General features: G+C 42.2%; 1 protein-coding gene across 1 annotated transcript in view; it reads left to right on the plus strand.

Annotated features, from left to right (window-relative positions):
* LOC137417336 (aryl hydrocarbon receptor-like) overlaps positions 1 to 14861 on the plus strand; it is an 82966-nt gene that overhangs the window by 13658 nt on the left and 54447 nt on the right. The window contains exons 4-6 of the mRNA XM_078768783.1: positions 4002 to 4123; positions 10297 to 10386; positions 11962 to 12064. Coding sequence (XP_078624909.1) covers positions 4002 to 4123; positions 10297 to 10386; positions 11962 to 12064 — 315 coding nt within the window. The remainder of the gene's footprint in view (positions 1 to 4001; positions 4124 to 10296; positions 10387 to 11961; positions 12065 to 14861) is intronic.

Below are 14861 nucleotides of genomic sequence, written 5' to 3' on the forward strand. Positions count from 1 at the left end.
GTGCATCGTCCGTGAGGCCGAACGTGGCTAGGAGTAGCCGCTTGAGTGCCTCGTACTTGTGGCCGTCCGGTGGGTGGCGAAGGACGGACACAACTCGAGCGGCCGTGCCGGGCCCGAGGGAGGCGACGACGTGGCAATAGCGCGTGTCATCGCCGGTGAGGCGCCAAAGCTGAAATTGGGCTTTGGCCTGGACGAACCAGACTTCGGCCTGAGCCTCCCAAAATTCGGGAAGTTTGATGAAGTTGGCCATGGCAATGGCGTCGCGTGTGGAAGGATCGCTCCGGCAGATCCAACGTCAAGGGGGTCACCAGTAAAGCGCGGCGTTACGTGCGCTGCTTGCGAGCAAGGAGGAAGCGGACAAGCGGTAACTTAAAAGCGTCTTTATTTCAGGAGCTCACTGTAACACTGGCGCGCTCTGGGCTGCGCGCCCGGTGTATATCATGAGGCCACGCCTACCCCTCGGGCGTGGCCACCGCCCACTCGGTGCGCGGAATGATGTCACCACGCCAGTGGGCTTTTGTGTCCGCCACAATAGCATCATGTATTATACTTCCATATCTAAGATTATTTGCCTATTGTCTAAAGCATGTGGAGGAGCTGGTACATGTATAATCGCATGTGAGACTAAGACATTACGCAAAAATAAATTGCTGTTCGGATCGTAGTAAATAGGAATCGTAACATCCTGATCATGTCAGATTGGACCACCAAACATGCCAACCCAATTTAAAGTTTTCACAACATCTACCAATTTCTTACTTTATATATCTAAACAGAATATTGCTTTCGATATTATGGAGTCATTAAGTATATGATCGGGTTCTTTGATTGTGGGTTCCTTGCCCAATTTGTGGTAAATCATCATAATATTATCCATGTCTTTGTAGCAATGAGTAAGGACTTCACGCTTAGCCAAAACAAATATGTTCAATGTTCATGTGATTCAGAGTGTATTAGTAAAGTTCTGTTCTTTTTTTCGTGCTTTTTTTTTTGCTGTAAGAGAGAATAAGGTAATATAGACATCTCTTCAGGACTTTCCAAGTTCCAACCTTACTCGACTAAATGGGATATAAACCCCTGATTTAATAAATCCCAGATGAGATGCAGTATCATGAAAGCACCCAAAGGTATGCTTTGATGTATGTATGAATGAGAACTCCTTTGATGGCCAATACTCTCAAGCGTTCAAATTTCCCTGTTCTCCCCTATACCGTAAATGAACAAATATGACATTATGACATCGTTTTGCAATATTTGCAAGTTCATACGTTATATTGTGGACTAAAACAATCTTCTTCTCGTTCTTCTTCTACTCTTTCTTCCTCTTCTTCAACGGCTACAATTATTCCCACATACTTGTGGGGTTGGCCGGAGGGAAGCTCGGCCCAAGTCTTTCATGAACCGGTGGGCCAGGAGTGCACTAAAACGATAAAATATTTTATTTCCCATAATCAAAGCGTAAACGAAGTTTTAAATTCACACACTTTATGATTTGGTTATGATTTAAATTCACTAAGTTCACACAATTTTTAAACGCATAACCATTCAACGCAGCTGCTATTGGCAATGCAATGCCAATATTATGGATGATGTACACTAAAAATGACCATTTACATTCATTATGTTTCCCATAGTGCTTAATCCAAAGGCTGTTTCCCTTTATTAAAGGAGACGGAATTTCATTTCTCTGACCTTCCTGCCGCTGTGACCGGTGCACAAGTTACACTGTCTCGTAGAGGAGTTTGTTTGTTTGATTGCAGTGGCAGCTGCGGTTGTTGTGGGCCTGTGGCTATCCGATTAGGGCTGATATACAATTTTTCCGACAGAGTGTGAAATCAAAGTAATGATTTGAGCAAAAACGATTTGGTACAATATAGAAAGAACGTTGAATCAAAAACTATTTGGTACAACTAATGACCAACACAAACTTACATTTACAGTTGCACCGACGATGAGTGGACGTTTTGCTTTTCCGAAATGTCATATTGTGATGTAAATTTTCCTTACTTGGGTGGAATATTCAATTTTGGCCATCGTTATTAGGTGACCACAAGGAACCGCCATTCCGATAACGCCCCACAATCCGGGAATGCGTTCAGAATGGGAGAGTTGCTCTCCCCTAGCTGATATGTCTGGAAATGTATGAAGCAGATGCCATGAAAGTTACTCCTCGATTATATATATATATTTTTTGTATACAGAGTCGAGGCTCGTGAAAGAGCTAACATTTATCAAACAAACAAATCAAACAAGCAAACAAAGTATACAAAAAGGGGAGCGGTCGACAAGATGGGGAGAGAAGGGGAGGAAGCACACAAACACAACATTTGAGAGCAGGGACATCGGGAGATGTTTTTGGAGGGAGAGGGCCTGGGGGGAGGCAGGATAGGTATAAAACGCAAGGACACCAAGGACTTCCAGGAAAGAAGTCAAAAGTCACCTCAAAAAAGTGGATTTGGGGTGAAATTAGCGGGGGTAGAAAAGATCAAGGTTTTGGATTGTGGAAGATAAGAGATGGTGGTGAACAGCCGTTTTAAAGACCGGGAGGGAGGAGTGGGATTGAAGAGAGTGAGGGAGTTTGTTCCAGAGGTGGGAGAAAAGAGGAATGAAGGAGTGAAGGTGAGCAGAGAGTCTTGATTTTGGCAGTTTAACCATAAGAGGGTTGCAGGCAGATCTTGAGCGACCTGCAGGAATATTTGGGGGACAGAGCCCAGAGAGAGCTGGGGGAGCAAGGCCGGAGAGGAGTCAGTAGAAGACGATGTTGCTCGGTAGAAGAGGAGTCGGTAGAAGACGATGTTGTCAATGAGGCTCCAAAATTAACACATCCTGGTCAACATTGAGTGATATTTACTCTCAAAATTCCGATTTGACCGACTTGTATTATTCTGTAAATATAAGGTCAGAACCCTTGTTTGCTGCGGGTAATAAAATGCCAGTGCGGACACAGCACTAGGGTTTTCTTGTTTCATAAATAACAGTATTTCCTGATTTCAGTTTTTACACGCACCAAGTGTTGGCGAGCGACCATAACTGAGCCACTTCCAATTAACTCTCCACCTAAAAGGTCACAGGCGTCAGCCAAAACACCTGGCCTCATCTCAACTGCCGCCTACAGGCCTCAAATAGTGAGCCCCCCAAAAAATTTGTTTCTTAAACCACCGAAGCACATTTGAGTCAGTTTATCAAATTCGTTGAGGGCATTTCTTTCTGTAGAGGTCTGGTTTGATTTTCAAAACGATGATATTGCTATTATTTCTTCAGTGCACTTTCTGCCTCTTTGTTGCTCATTTGAGTAGCAACTACGCATGCCTACCCATCACTTTGTTGATGGATTTAATCAAAAGACATCATGTTGTACTTCACAAACATATTGCGAAAAATGTATAGTTGTTCTTACTGCTATCATAGTTGCTGTGGTTGTTTTGTTTGTGTGCTCCTTACGTGTACTTTTATATATTTATATATTGCTTCAAGAAATATTACTATATATAATGTTGTGTGTTCCTTCTGTGTCCTTGTAAAGGGTTCCTGTTGTCGTAGAATAATATGTTATGTTATCATTGGAATCGCTGTATGAAGCCCTCATTCCCACTTCGACTTCAATCCTGGAAAGGGCTTTTAAAACAGGTAACTCGATAATTAAATCGACACAATTATTTGGTCCAAGTAAATAGATTATTAGCTTTCCAAAGATACCATTTCTATTATTCTATGACAGCAGGAACCGCTACATTAAAGCTCGAGGTCCTGCTTCTTCTTCAATCCCAGAAAGGTGGGCTTTTAAACCAGCGTCTGTGAGATTAAACGTACACAAACTTGTGTTCCAATTAAGTTAATTAATCATTAGTCTTACAATCAAGGAAGTCGATTATTACCTTTCCAATGGTGCCATTTTTATTATTCTACTCCAGCAATAACCCTGTAGAATGAAGTGGGATGGATGGACGCTTTTCCTTTTCGTAACAAATTAACATTTGCGTGTTCCATCTTCATCCCTACAGCTGCTCTGTCCAAATCGCCTAAGGAAACCATAAACGGATTATCCCTGAGTGAGACGGTGGAAGAAATGTCACCTGCTGCAGCTCATGACAATGGCTTTCTGGAGGAGGAGCTCGTTGAGCAGGTCATATATTTCACTTACAGATCATGCTTATTTTTTGACTCAAGATATTTACCGATCAGCAGTTCCTTGCAAGCTTTAAATAAAAGTGATGACTCATGAAATGCCTTAACATGTAAAAAAAAAAAAAATCACAATACTATATCGACACAGTGATGGGAATTCGTATGAAGCAAACAAACTTAAGGGAGTCACAAACAACGAATAATTGCAACTAGATGGTCAATGTGTTGTTGGTACAATAGATTTACAAAGCATTTGAAGGCCAAGTCCAGAATCAAGGAAATCAAGGAAATTTTGGGGCAACCATTAGCCCCAAAAATTTTCACAATACTATATCGACACTGTGATGGGAATTCGTATGAAGCAAACAAACTTAAGGGAGTCACAAACAACGAATAATTGCAACTAGATGGTCAATGTGTTGTTGGTACAATAGATTTACAAAGCATTTGAAGACCAAGTCCAGAATCAAGGAAATGTTGCTCCATGTTCTAATTTTCACCAATGACTGTGGCTCTCTTCATTCAGAATCTCGAAGATAAGTTCTGCTACATTGGAGGTGTCCTCTCAAAATGTATTGATTGACGACGAAATACCATCAAGACTCGGTAAAGGATGTGTGTCCTTTGGAAGATTGACGCATCGCCTTTAGCATGAACGCGGCATTCGTCTGGACACCAGGATCAGTGTCTATCATGCCAATGTCTTATCGACACTCCTGTACGGATGTGAATCTTGGACACCCTATCGACGCCATACCAAATGCCTTGATCAATCCCATATGCGATGCCTTCGTATGATTATTGGCATTAATCACCTGGTGAGACAGAATACCTAACACCTCAATCCTAGACAGCTGTCATATCCAAGGAATTGAGTATTTTTTGATGCAAGCCCAGCTTCGCAGGTCAGGACACCTCACATGCATGGAAGGGGATAGAATACCAAGAGTGCTTTTCTATGGACAACATAAATTTGGTAAACAGTGACGTGGTGGACAAAGAAAGCAACATCCTTAAATCTACACTCACGTCTTGTTCCATTCCAGTTGTCACCTGGGAACATCAGGCCACAAACAGGTCAGCTTGGCTTAACATTTGCCGCAAAGGCCTGGAATGTGGGTGACTTGTTATCGAGAGACAGCGGAGGCAAGAAAGGAAAACCTGCCAACCTCCATCTCCGCAAGGACCAGTCTATACCTGTGACGTTTGTGGTAGACACTGTGGATCCAGCATTGGACTATGCAACCATTAGCCCCAATAATCTCGTGATCCCCTAACATGCTTCATCTACTATTGATGCTGTGCATTCCTCCTGCCATTGCTTGTTGCCAAATGATTTTAACTTGGATACATCTGTAAAGAGCATGTGTCCAACGTTGCTCTTCCAACAGTTTCTGGTCTGATGGCCATTTCAATTTTCTGGTTTGCTTAACTTTTATCAGCAACCATTTTCAAGGAGCTACATGTCCATGAACACCAATTCTGGCTCATTTGTAATTATGGTTTTTGAGGCAACATTCACAACTGTATTTACAGAGATCTCTACTCAACCATTGTGTATCAGATATAGAACACACCCGTGGATACTAAACGTCGCTTGTGGAGAATTTTGGCTTTCTTCCTCAACCACAATTATATTATTAATGCTGAACAGTGCCAGTTTCAAGTATACCCCCAAAGAGCCTTACACACAGCTTCTGCTCAATCATGGACGCTTGTTTCAATTTTTGCATGGAGTATTCTTTAACAGTGAAAACCTGGATACTTATTATGCGGTTTGTCAAATCTGGGAGCCACTACCTGATGCACACTACTATTTTGGGCAGAGTGTGGCTGTCTGCGTTTTTACAAGGTTAATACCAATGTGGAACTCTGATTGTTTTGGTTTTGGTCTGATTGAAATTATAAAAGGGCGGTGTTATATAAAGTGGGGCCTAGAGATAGGCAAAATCACATCCAAGCTGCCTGGCCTGGGTTTGAATCTCAACTCAGATATAAACTGTCATCCCGGTGTTTCACAGGCAGGGAGATTCAATAATGTGTGCACCATCCCTTGGATGGACATTAAACTGGCATCCCATCTGCCAGCATTATTTGGTGGATGTTAAAGACCCCACGGTGTCCTTTGTCAAGAGTAGGTGAGATATCCCTGGCACCATGAACAAATTCCAAATTCCTGCCCTATCTACTGCTGGGAAGGCAATGGCAAACCACCTAGTACAACCCTCACCAAGAAACTCCTTGGGCAACGCCGATGCGATGCAACAGATTATGGTATGTACCGTACCATTTATGAAGGGTCAATCAACTGGACTCAGTGGTGTAATGCTTTAGTCTGGGAAGGCGGTCTTTCAAACCCTGGCAGAGTTATACCAAAGACTTTAAAATTGGTGCATGCTGGTTTTTTGCTCAACACTAAGCATTTAAAAAGGAATAGAGCACGGACAAATAACCATCGATTGGCAACCATTACGTAGGCTTGATGGGCCTCATGTCATCCTTCTGCATTGAATTTCCTTGTAAGAGAACTCGTACTACCATGGTGTCGTGGATATAGCTTTCTTTGCACATTTACTAAACAATGTGACACCATTAGTCGTGACTTTTTGCAAGAAACTTGGTCAAATTTTATCAGATATTTGGGCAAACGATGAATCGTCAAACCATTCACAGATCCTTTTGTCAGACAGTAGGTGGAGCAATTTGAAAAACTCAGCTTGACGAATTCTTCTGAGATAACTAAACTTCCAAAAGCTTAGGATCCAAATCCTTGGCAGTCTTCTGTGAAGCTGTCTTCAACTGAATTTGAACCCACAATCTCCAAGATGCCAGTCCAGTGTATTTATTATCAGGCATCCACTGCAAAACACCCTTCAGTCGTTAGAAGATGAAAGAGGAGTTACCTGGATGTAGTTTGGGGGTAGAGTGTTGCATCATAAAGTAGAAACAAATTAAGCTAACTATCTTGCGTCTTCGTATTTGAATCTGATCTCACGTGGTAAGCATGATCCTCAGATCAGGAAGTAGGTACATACTGCCGAAGAAGTTTCCTTAGCCAGAAATATGCTGGGTAATTTGCCATTGCATTCATAAAGGAAGTTCGGGGCACAAATTTGGAATCAAGATGGAGTACTGACAAAGAATGGCGCACTCATTTTAAAATGCAATGTGGGAGAAAAACATTTACAAGCAAGTACAAGCAGACAGCACAGACAATTTAATATCCCTGTAAGAATGTCATACTTTTTGATTGATTTACTTTTCTGCAAAGCATCAGGAAGGGTTTGTTGTCAGATCCCAATTTTACAGAGTACCGATACTTGAGAGTACCAGGTCAGCAGCTGGTGCAGTCATAGACCAAACCTCTACAGTTTCCTCCCCATTTGCAAGTCTCTTTCAAGAAATAACAAAATAATTATGAAATTGAAAATATTGTAGGAGTGGGATAAAGGAGGAAACGAAATGAAGACATAAGTTTTGAGTCAACCACTGCTTTGCACTGACACAAAGTTGAATTCATATTACACAACAAATGAAACTACATTAAGGAATGCCCTGAATATGACCTTTAACATCTTCAAAAGGGCAGCAAGTACAACTTGAGGACTGTGTCCCAGCATGCTTTTTGAGGAAGGAAAAATAAAGAGTGGCTGCCATAGTAAAAGCTAACCCCAATAAATAGATGGTGGAATGTGCAATCTGAAGTACGAGGTTTTGACAGTTCATGAGAGTAAAGCCTTGGCAAGGAGTATAATACACTCAACGTCCAGTGAACCAGACTCGGTGGCATAAATGGTTAAAAGCATCCACTCTGGGTCTGGGAGGTCACAGGTCAGTAGTTCAAACTCCGGCCAAGTCATACCAAGGACTTAAAAAATGGGATGTGCTGCTTCCTCGCTTAGCGCTTAGCATTGAAAATGGAGAGGGCAAACAAACAGCCGTAGGTTGCCATAGGTTGGCAACCATCGCGCCAGCTTTGATGGGTCTCGTAGTGTCTTCCTGCATTAAAGTTCCTTTTAATGGAACTCGTATGCTCTATGCTATAAAAAAACGAACATGTGGAATTATTGATAAGGCGGAACAGGTGAAGGACTGTTCCAGCATTCATTCCAATTGCCTTTTTGGCACGAGGGATGTGCAGAACACATGATTGCAAGTTTCCACAAAATGCAACTAGAACGCCACTCAGTCGAGCGCATACTCCTGCCGTGGGTGGCCGCTGCCGAGCCCTATCTTCCAATGGTAAAAAAATCCTTCAAAAAATTCCTGGATCCAGAATAATATCCTGAGCTTCACCAAAAACTAATCAATTCTTCCTTATCCCAAGGGCAATCATCCCACCAACTTTCATCCAAATCCGTTCAGAACTTTTCCAGATATCTTGTTCATAAACACACGAACACACGAACAATCGAACATACGAACACACGAACATGTGAACACACATACGCACACACACACACACACACACACACACACACACACACACACACACACACACACACACACACGGACGGACACGATTGAATGCATTACTCCCTGGCGGGAGTAATTATCTCAATCAATAATCGTTCAGCATGTGCAACTCATGCATCTTTATGTTTGTAGAGATGACACAAGGTATTCTGAGCAAATTTGAAACACTCATTCTGACACAGCAGCAAGTGGATCATCAAAAAAAAAATATTACATTCATTAAAAATCCATTACAATGCCACGTCTGTCAGAAAATGAGAGGAATTAATCATTGGACACCTTCAAGTAGCATCCTCCGTTAGCCATATTGCAAGGCTCTTTCACGTGAGGAGTGGAACTGTTTTTGACATCAGAAGACATTATCAAGTCACTGGATCAATAAGAGATATGCCAAGATGTGGACGTCCCAAAATAATGATTCCCGCTCAGGACGAAACTATTCGTACAACCTATGGAATTGGTTTCAAACTGTCCAGAGTACTGCAAAAGCACTCCCTGGACCTCGATGCAGTGATTGCTGCCGGGCGTGGCCCTATCACTTAATGGTGAAGAATCACTTAGAAAAATTATGGTAAAAAAAAAATTATGGTTACTTAGAAAAAAGAAAAAACTAGAACGCCACTCAGTAGAGCGCATACTCCCACCGTGGGTGGCCGCTGCCGAGCCCCATCTTCCAATGGTAAAAAATCCTTCAAAAAATTCCTGGATCCGTAATAATATCCTGAGCTTCACCAAAAACTAATCAATTCTTCCTTATCCCAAGGGCAATCATCCCACCAACTTTCATCCAAATCCGTTCAGAACTTTTCCAGATATCTTTTTCACAAACACACGGACATACGAACACACATACGCAAACACACACACACACACACACACACACACACACACACACACACACACACACAGACACATACACATACACACACACACACACACACACACACACACACGGACGGACACGATCGAATGCATTACTCCCTATTGGGAGTAATAATAAAAAACAAATCCGGATCTGGATCTTCACCGAAATCGAATCAATTTGTTCTTCACAAACCCAACCTGTCTACCAAGTTTTGCCTGAATCCTTCCATAACCTTTTGAGATATCCTGTTCACAGACAGACAAACAGACAAACAAACAAACAAACTAGAACGCCACCCAGTAGAGCGCATACTCCTGCCGTGGGTAGCCGCTGCCGAGCCCTATCTTCCAATGGTAAAGAATCCTTCAAAAAATTCCTGGATCCGGAATAATATCCTGAGCTTCACCAAAAACTAATTAATTCTTCCTTATCCCAAGGGCAATCATCCCACCAACTTTCATCCAAATCCGTTCAGAACTTTTCCAGATATCTTGTTCACAAACACACGAACACACGAACACACACACGGACGGACGCGATCAAATGCATTACTCCCGGGCGGGAGTAAAAATAATTTCCCTCCACCCCATCTAGCTTATTATACTAAACTTTTCATGCTTCCTCACCCTGTATCACCTCATCACTCCAGTCACAAACACACTGGACCAACCACTTTGTCTTCCTACAAATTTGCACATCCCTCACCTGCCGCACCATTTTCCTTCCTTATTTTCTAAAACGTCCCCTGCCACATCCTTATTCACTTATCTCATTTGTTAAAAAAGCTGTAACTGAGTTGTGGTTCCATGTTATAATTTTATCCCCAACAGATTCTCAATGGATTCCTCATTGTCATTACCGATGATGGACTTATCTTTTATGTATCTACAGCTGTACAAGAAGTTCTGGGTTTCTTACAGGTAAGGATGAGAAGGAAAGAGCAAAAAATAACTCCCTCGTTTTCACACTCTTTTTGGTAAAAACAAAATGACCCCCCCCCCCCACCCCCCCAATAAATACCTCCATCCTCTTCCCCATTCTGCTCCCCCATATTTGCATAAAAAGTTGTTTCTAATTTTGTGTACTTAATTTGAAAAATATAAAATTGGCGTTTCTTGTGATTATCATGTCTCCTTCAGAGAACTTTTGAATGCTCCTCGTAAATAACCTTCATATAATACTATTAGATTGTGTTGGCATTCTGCAGGCAGATAAATAAATCAGTTAAATGAAGGAGTGAGCAGCCCTTATTTACTCCCAGCCCAAGCTCCACCCCCTCCCGACTTATTGGTAGATGCGCCACTGGCACAGACAAAGCTCCACCCCTCTTCCAGCTGAGAGAGTGAAGCGCCACCTGCCGACTTCTGTATATGGATATTTTCGTTTACAGACATTTAAGGACAGTTTTGTGATTTCTTTCTGGAATTGTGGCTTCGATTTACATCAGCAGACAAAATTTCAACTTTACATCAGTAGCCATTGACGTGTCCATGCAGACCTTTCTGACCTTTTGTTTGAGAATTAGGGCCTACAAGCATTGCTGAGAGAGAGAAACAGCAGTAAGTCCATAGTTGAATCACTGGGACTGAATTAGAACGGATGGTCAAAGATAAAGCTGTTTGAAAAGAAGAAATACCATAATGGCAGCGATTCCATGACTTTGCTTATTGGAAGGAAGCTCACTTACCTTTAGTTTAGGCTTTAGGGGATATATTTTTCGCAACTTTCTTGTGAATGGGAGTGGTGAAGTTAGCGGACTTCAGGGCAGACAGAAGTTGGTTATAGGAGGACAGGCTGAAAAGAGCAGACAAAGGAGAAGCAACAGCAGCAGACCAGGATTTGAGAACATGAACACTGTTGGCATCTAGCACCGATGAAGAGTCGAGATTGGACACATAGTGAAGACGGCAGTCATAGTACAAGGGCTCTGGGGACACTCTGGCATAGTCAAGAAGGCAGTACGAGGGCTCTGGGGACACTCTGGCATAGTCAAGAAGGCAGTACAAGGGCTCTGGGACACTCTGGCATAGTCAAGAAGGCAGTACGAGGGCTCTGGAGACACTCTGGTATAGTCAAGAAGGCAGTACGAGGGCTCTGGGGACACTGGCGTAGTCAAGAAGGCAATACGAGGACTCTGGGGACACTCTGGCATAGTTAAGAAGGCAATACGTGGGCTCTGGGGACACTCTAGCATAGTCAAGAAGGCAGTATGAGGGCTCGGGGGACTGTATCGAGTGTACAGGTCAATGTGCTAGTCCTCTTCAATCACATGAAAGGCATCTTTGAATACCATTTGTTTGCTTTTTATGAAGTGTATATGTATAAGTATTTATAATTAGTAAGAAAAATAAGTTCCTTATTTATATTTTGGAAGAAAACAATGAGCATTTCTTGAACTATTGTGAGCATCTTATTCCTAAAACTTTTTGAACTCACTCCGTATGATAGGTTACGTACGTTTTCATTTGTTATTTGTCTACTCTAAAACCTTGCAGACAGACCTGCTGCACCAGAACGCGTTGGAGTTGGTGCATCTTCATGACCGCGAGATGTTCCAGAATCAATTAAACTGGACCCATTGTTTTATTGACAAGGATGGTTAGTGCTTGAGGAAGTTGTTTGTTTTAATTTTTTTATTTTTTAGCACAAAGTATCTTTAAGAAAGTTTTTAAAACATTTACTTGATTCTCCTGTTTTCAGACCGATAACTATATTTTTTAAGTTCAAGCTCATTGTAAGGATTCTCCATTTAATGAGGCAGCTGGGTAGACAAGGCTGAAACTGTCATAAATGAAGCTTTAAGGCTTTGAAAAAAATAATTATAATATGAATGATAATAATAATTAATAATAATAAATAAAATAAAATAAAATAAAATAATAATAAAAAAATTAAAATAATAATATTAATATAATAATATAATATATAATTAAATTCTATTATTTAATAATAATAATAATATATCATATACAACAACAACAACATGCATTTTAAGGCCATTTTCCCTGCTAGAGCAGGGGTTAGCTTTGCGGTCCCCATGACAATCTTCTCCATTTTGCCCTATTTGCTGCATCTCTCCTTGTTAACCCCCTTGCCCGCATTTCTTCTTCCACCATCTTTAGCCAAGTCTTTCTCGGTCTTCCCCGTCCTCTACTTCCTTCTACATTAATTTCCATCACTCTTCTCAACCAGTCACTTTCATCCTTCCTCAACACATGACCAAACCATCTCAACCTGTTCCTCTTCACAGCATCAATCACAGGCAATATTCCCATCATCTTTCGCAATTCATAATTTGTCTCCCTCTCTCTCAACGATACTCTGCACATCCATCGAACCATTCGCATTTCCACCCTTTTCAGCCTTTGTTGCTGCTCTACGTTCATTACCCATGTCTCGCTCCCATAAATCATAACACTTCTCACACATGCAGCATACACCTTTCCCTTCAGCTTCAGCGACACTCTCCTCCTCATCAGCATGCCACTCAGTTCCCGAAACTTCTTCCATGCACATCTCACTCGAGCAACCGTTGCCGAGTCTGATCCACCTTCTCCATTCAGCATGTCTCCGAGGTAGCAAAATGTTTTCACACCTTCCAGCTTCACGCCGTCTCCAAGATCCAACTCAACATTTCCTCCATCTGCAGCTCCCTCTGTGCGCACCTTACATTTGAATGTAGCTGCCACACTGGTAAATGACCCTCTCAGACCACTACATTTTTGATGAACCCACTCAGCGTACATTGTACATTGAATGGAGTTCACTCCGACACCCTTCCTGCACACAGCACACGGCCACTTCCCAGTTCTTTCCACCTCACCACATGCTTTACAACTTGCCATCACCTTCGTCTTTCCGATATTCACCTTCAGACCTTTTGTCTCCATACATTCCTTCCACTTGTTCAACTTTTCCTTCAGTCCATCCATACTTTCCGCAATCAACACCAGATCATCTGCATACAACAACTCCCACGGTAAACCCTCCTTTACGTTCTGAGCCAGCACCTCCATCACAGCTACAAATAGTAGTGGACTTAGTACCGACCCCTGATGCACTCCCACCTTCACCTCAAACTCACCACTGTTCCCGTCCTTCGTCCTTACAGCTGTGCGCGCTCTTTTGTACATTGCCATCACTACTCTGATCAACCATTCCTCCACTCCCAACTTCCTCAATGCCCATGTCAATACTTTGCGTGGAACCCTATCGAATGCTTTCTCCAGATCAACAAACCCAAAAAACAACTTCTTCCTCTTCTCCATGTACTTCTCCTGCAACTGCCTCACAATGAAAAGCGCATCTGTCGTTCCTCTTCCTGGCATAAATCCAAACTGCATTTCGTCGATCTTCACTTTCTTCCTTATCCTCCTCTCCAACACCCTTTCCAATACCTTCATTCCATGCTCCAATAACTTTATCGCTCGGTATGAGCCACACTCCAGAGGGTCACCTTTCCCCTTGTATAGAGGGACGAGGGTACTCAGTTCCCAATCCACTGGAATGCGGCCTTCTTTCACCACCAGATTACAGATCTCTGTCATTCTCTTCACACCCCAACTTCCTGCTGCCTTCAACATATCTCCCACAACTCCCGTCGGCCCTCCCGCTTTTCCACTCTCCATTGCTTTTATCGCTTCCTCAACTTCCGTCTCAGTTATCTTCTCTGCCGGTCCTAAAACTGGGTTACTCTCTATGTTGCCATCCCATTCATTCTCTGTATTCAACAGCATTTCCATATATCTTTTCCATCTTCCTTTAATTCCATCTGGGTATAATAAATCATATAATATATCATAATAATATATCATATAATAATATAAAATAATAAAATAAAAATAAAATAATAATGATTAATAAAATTATTATTATTAATAATAATAATAACTAGCCGAAACCTGTGGAACATCCACGGAAGGGAGGATGTGGTGTATGGATAGAGTGTACCTTTATGGATGGCATAGGGGATTTGCTTGTCCGAGTAAGAGTTAGGAAGAAAGATGAGAATGAAGAGTGCGTATATGAACAACGTATTTATTGCAATCTACTTAAATGACAATGCTACGATATACTTTTGAAAAATGAATGGATTCGTAATAGGAATCGGCATAGCACCACTCTGGGATTGTCCACTCAGTGGACAGCTTGCTGTCGTCTTCGACTGTCCAATCAGCGGACGGCTTGCTTCGCCTTCACCCAGCAGACGCCAATACGATGGCGTCGTATCGGCAGTTAATCGGATGCTTTTGGGCCCCAACGTCGGCTAATTCAGATTTTTCGAGTATGGCTGTACGTGATAAACAAAGAGCGTGGTTCGTAGATCGTAAATCCATTAGTGCCGTGAGCATCGGGTCACTGGGTGCGGCGTAAAAGGGATAACAAAGTCAAGTCC

This window comes from Myxine glutinosa, unplaced genomic scaffold, assembly GCF_964187855.1.
Source record: "Myxine glutinosa unplaced genomic scaffold, kmMyxGlut1.1 SCAFFOLD_460, whole genome shotgun sequence".
Classification (NCBI taxonomy): Eukaryota; Metazoa; Chordata; class Myxini; order Myxiniformes; family Myxinidae; genus Myxine; species Myxine glutinosa.